Here is a 4,579-nt window from a genome sequence, read left to right as displayed (position 1 = left end):
CCAAAAATGCACAATTTTTTCTCCTAAGAATCCGAATTTTTCCTTCCTAAAAATCGGAATTTTTCAACCCAAAATTGACTTTTTTTTTGGAGCAAAAATCGACATTTTTTCCATCCTAAAAATCCACATTTTTCCTCCTAAAAATCGATATTTTTTGGCCCAAAAACCCCATTTTTCCCCGAAAAACCACAAAAACCCAAATTTCTTGAAATTTCACTTTATTTTCAGAAAATTCAATAACAGACGGTGTCGGAGTCGGCCAGAATCACCGAGACGTTGACGCTGGCCGGCCGGGCCATGGACCTGTCCAGGTTCCTCTGGATGAACCTCAGGCCCGCGCCCTCGTGTCCCACCACGCACCCGAAGACGTCGCCGCGCCGCCACTCCTCCGCCGGCACCTCCAGCTTGGAGTAGACCGAGAACCTCCCGGAACCTTCCGGAGCGTCCGGCGCCGGGCCCAGCACCGAGAACCTCTCGGGCGGCACCGGCGCGTCCTGCTGCGTCCAGGTGACGAGGACGTCGCGCGGGCGGAAGCCGCTGGCCAGGCAGGTCAAGATGGCCGACTCGCCGCGCGCCAGGTCCTCGGCGGGCGGGGGGAACACGAAAACCTTGGGAGCCACGGCCTGGACGCCTGAGGGGGTGGAGTTATGGGGGGGCGTGGTCAGGGAGGGGTGGGAGGAGCCTGGCGCAGGTTGGGGCGTCCCAGTTGGAGGAACCAAAACCAGTTTGGGTTTCCCAGGTGGAAAAGCCAAAACCAGTTCGAGGATCCAATCCCAGTTTGGGTTCCCAGTTGAGTTCCCAGTTGACGTCACCATTCCCAGTTGACCAAACCAATCCCAGTTGGGGTTCCCAGTTTGAGGAACCAACCCCAGTTGGAGGAATCCATTCCCAGTTGGGTGTCCCAGTTTGGAAAGACCAAAACCAGTTGGAAGAACCATCCCCAGTTTGGGTTCCCAGTTTGAGTTCCCAGTTTGAGGAACCATTCCCAGTTTGAGGAACCATTCCCAGTTTGGGTCTCCCAGTTGGAGGAACCATTCCCAGTTTGAGGAACCATTCCCAGTTTGGGTTCCCAGTTTGAGGAACCATTCCGACTTTGGTTTCCCAGGTAGAAAAGCCAAAACCAGTTTGAGGAGCCATTCCCAGTTTGGGTTCCCAGTTGGGTCTCCTGGTTGGAGGAACCATTCCCAGTTTGAGGAACCATTCCCAGTTTGGGTTTCCCAGTTTGAGGAACCATTCCCAGTTTGAGTTCCCAGTTTGAGTTTGGGTTTCCCAGTTTGGGTTCCCAGTTTGAGGAACCAATCCCAGTTTGAGGAACCATTCCCAGTTTGGGTTCCCAGTTTGAGGAACCAATCCCAGTTTGAGGAACCATTCCCAGTTTGGGTTTCCCAGTTTGAGGAACCAATCCCAGTTTGAGGAACCATTCCGACTTTGGTTTCCCAGGTAGAAAAGCCAAAACCAGTTTGAGGAACCATTCCCAGTTTGGGTTCCCAGTTGGGTCTCCTGGTTGGAGGAACCATTCCCAGTTTGGGTTCCCAGTTTGGGTTCCCAGTTCAAGGAACCATTCCCAGTTTGAGGAACCATTCCCAGTTTGGGTTTCCCAGTTTGAGGAACCATTCCCAGTTTGAGTTCCCAGTTTGAGGAACCAATCCCAGTTTGGGTTCCCAGTTGGAGGAGCCATTCCCAGTTTGAGGAACCATTCCCAGTTTGGGTTTCCCAGTTGGAGGAACCATTCCCAGTTTGGGTCCCCAGTTTGGAAAGACCAAAACCAGTTGGAGGAACCATCCCCAGTTTGAAGAACCATTCCCAGTTTGGGTTCCCAGTTGGAGGAACCATTCCCAGTTTGGGAACCAAGTTCCCAGTTGGGTCTCTTGGTTGGAGGAACCATTCCCAGTTGACCGAACCATTCCCAGTTTGAGGAACCATTCCCAGTTGAGTTTCCCAGTTACAAAAACCAAAACCAGTTTGAGGAACCATTCCCAGTTTGAGGAACCCATCCCAGTTTGGGTTCCCAGTTGAGTTTCCCAGTTTGGGAAGAGCAAAACCAGTTGGAGGAACCAAAACCAGTTCAGGTTCCCAGTTTGAGGATCCATTCCCAGTTTGGGTTCCAAAGAAATCCCCAAAAAATCAAAAAAAAAAAATCCCGCAAAATCAGAAAAAAATAAAAGAAAAAAATCCCAGAAAAATTTTAAAAAACAATTCCCCCAAAATTCGAAAAAAAAAAAAAATAAAAAAAATCCCAGAAAAATTAAGAAAAAATCCCTCCAAAATTCGAAAAAAAAATTCAAAAAAAATCCCACAAAAAATCGAAAAAAATCCCCCAAAATTAAAAAAAAAATTTTAAAAATTCCCAGAAAAAATTTTTTAAAATCCCCCAAAAGCAGAAAAAAATTAAAAAATAAATCGCAAAAAATAAAAAAAATCCCCCAAAATTCGAAAAAAATTCAAGAAAACCCCCCAAAAATCAAAAAAAAAATCCCAAAAAAATACAAAAAAAATTTTAAAAAAATCCCAAAAATTCCCAAAAAAATCCCCAAAACCCCCCAAAAAATCCAAAAAAAAATCCCAAAAAAAACCCCCAAAAAATCCCCCAAAAATTAAAAAAAAAATCCCCCAAAATTAAAAAAAAATCCCCCAAAAATTAAAAAAAATTTTAAAAAAATCACAAAAATCCCAAAATATCCCCAAAAAAAAAAATCCCAAAAAAATCCCAAAAAATCCCCCCAAAAAATCCCCAAAAAAATTAAAAAAATCCCCCCCAAAATCCCCCAAAAATCCCCCAAAAATTCAAAAAAATCCCCCAAAAATTAAAAAAAAAATCCCCAAAAAATTCAAAAAATCCCCCAAAAATTCAAAAAAAAAATCCCCCAAAAAAATAAAAAAAAAAATCCCCAAAATAAATCCCCCCAAAATTCAAAAAATCCCCAAAAAAAATTCCCCCAAAAAAAAAAAAATTCCCCAAAAAAAAAAAAAAAATAAAAATCAAAAAAAATCACCCCAAAAAAACCCCAAAAAACCCCCAAAAAAAAAATCCCCAAAAAATTCAAAAAAAAAAATCCCCCAAAAATTCAAAAAAAAAATCCCCAAAAATCCCCCAAAAATTCAAAAAATCCCCAAAAATTCAAAAATCCCAAAAAATTCAAAAAAATTTAAAAAAAAAAAATTAAAAAAAATCCGCCAAAATTCAAAAAAAAATCCCCCAAAATTCAAAAAAAAAATCCCCCAGAAATTCAAAAAATCCCCAAAAAATTAAAAAAAAAATTCCCAAAAAATAAAAAAAAATTAAAAAATAAATCCCCCCAAAAATCCCAAAAAAACCCAAAAATTCCCCAAAATTCAAAAAATCCCCAAAAATCCCCAAAAAAAACCCAAAGAAAACCCCAAAAATTCAAAAAAAATCCCCCAAAAATTCAAAAAAATTTCCAAAAATTAAAAAAAAAAAAAAAATCCCCAAAAATTCAAAAAATCCCCCAAAAATTAAAAAAAATTTCCCAAAAAAAAAAAAATCCCCCAAAAATTCAAAAAATCCCCAAAAAATTCAAAACAAATTTCCAAAAAATTTAAAAAAAAAAAATCTCCAAAAAATCAAAAATCCAAAAAAAAATTAAAAAAAATCCCCAAAAATCCAAAAAACCCCCAAAAATTCAAAAATCCCCAAAAATCACAAAAAACCCCCCAAATCCCCAAATGCCCCCAAAGCCCCCGAGCCCCATTTTCCTCCCCCAAGCGCGACTCACCCGTGTCCTTTTTGACGCTGGCCGCCATCGCCTCGTGCCGTCGCCCGGCGCTCACGGCGCACGTGAACTCGTCGCCCGAGTTCCAATCCTCGGCGCAGATCCCCAGAACGTTCCGGAGCTCGTAGAAAAAGGGCAGCTTCCGGGCGGGGCCGGAAGTGGCCCCGCCCACCGGCGAGGCCCCGCCCCCCGTGCGGCTCCAGGTGAACTCGACGCCGTCGGGGGAGGGGAGGTTGGTGGCCACGCAGGTGAGGTTGGGCTGGGTGGACAGGTAGAGGTCGTGCAGGGAGGGCGGCAGCACCGTCACGGACGGCGTGGCAACCGGAGCTGGTAAGGAAAGAAATGAAGAACTTTGGGTGAAAAAACGGCGATTTTGGGAAAAAGTTCGGGTTTTTACTGAAAAAATTCGCATTTTTTACCGAAAAATTGGGATTGTGGGAGGGTTTTAGAGGAAATTGAGGTTTTTGGGATTCAGAAAAGATTTGGGTGAAAAACTTTTGGGAGGGGTTTTTAAGGAAAATTTGAAGAAAATTGATTTTTAATGGATTCTGAGGTGGGAAAACATTTGGGGAGTTGAGAAAATTTGGGTGAAAAAAAAATTTGATTTTTGGGAAAAAGTTCGGTTTTTTTATGAAAATTCGGGTTTTTTTGACGAAAAATTGGGATTTTTTACCTAAAAAATTGGGATTGTGGGAGGGTTTTTAGAGGAAATTGAGGTGGGATAAGAAAACTTTGGGATTCAGAAAATACTTGGGGGAAAAAACGCGGATTTTGGGAAAAATTTTGGGTTTTTACGAAAAATTGATATTTTTACGGAAAAATTGGGATTTTAATGAAAAATGAGGGGT

General features: G+C 42.0%; 1 gene segment (V, D, J or C); it reads right to left on the bottom strand.

The window, feature by feature from the left end:
• Window positions 1-233: 233 nt before the first annotated feature.
• LOC115915932 lies at window positions 234-4,058 on the bottom strand (the record flags this gene model as incomplete). The annotated part of the segment is given in 2 exon segments: window positions 234-631; window positions 3,735-4,058. Coding segments are annotated over 2 exon segments (722 nt in total), but the record flags the coding sequence as incomplete, so codon positions are not given.
• Between the last annotated feature and the right edge of the window lie 521 nt (window positions 4,059-4,579).

Source organism: Camarhynchus parvulus, unplaced genomic scaffold (assembly GCF_901933205.1).
Source record: "Camarhynchus parvulus unplaced genomic scaffold, STF_HiC, whole genome shotgun sequence".
Lineage (NCBI taxonomy): Eukaryota > Metazoa > Chordata > Aves > Passeriformes > Thraupidae > Camarhynchus > Camarhynchus parvulus.
The sequence above is the reverse complement of the archived record's forward strand: the minus strand, read 5'-3'. Positions and strand labels throughout refer to the sequence as shown.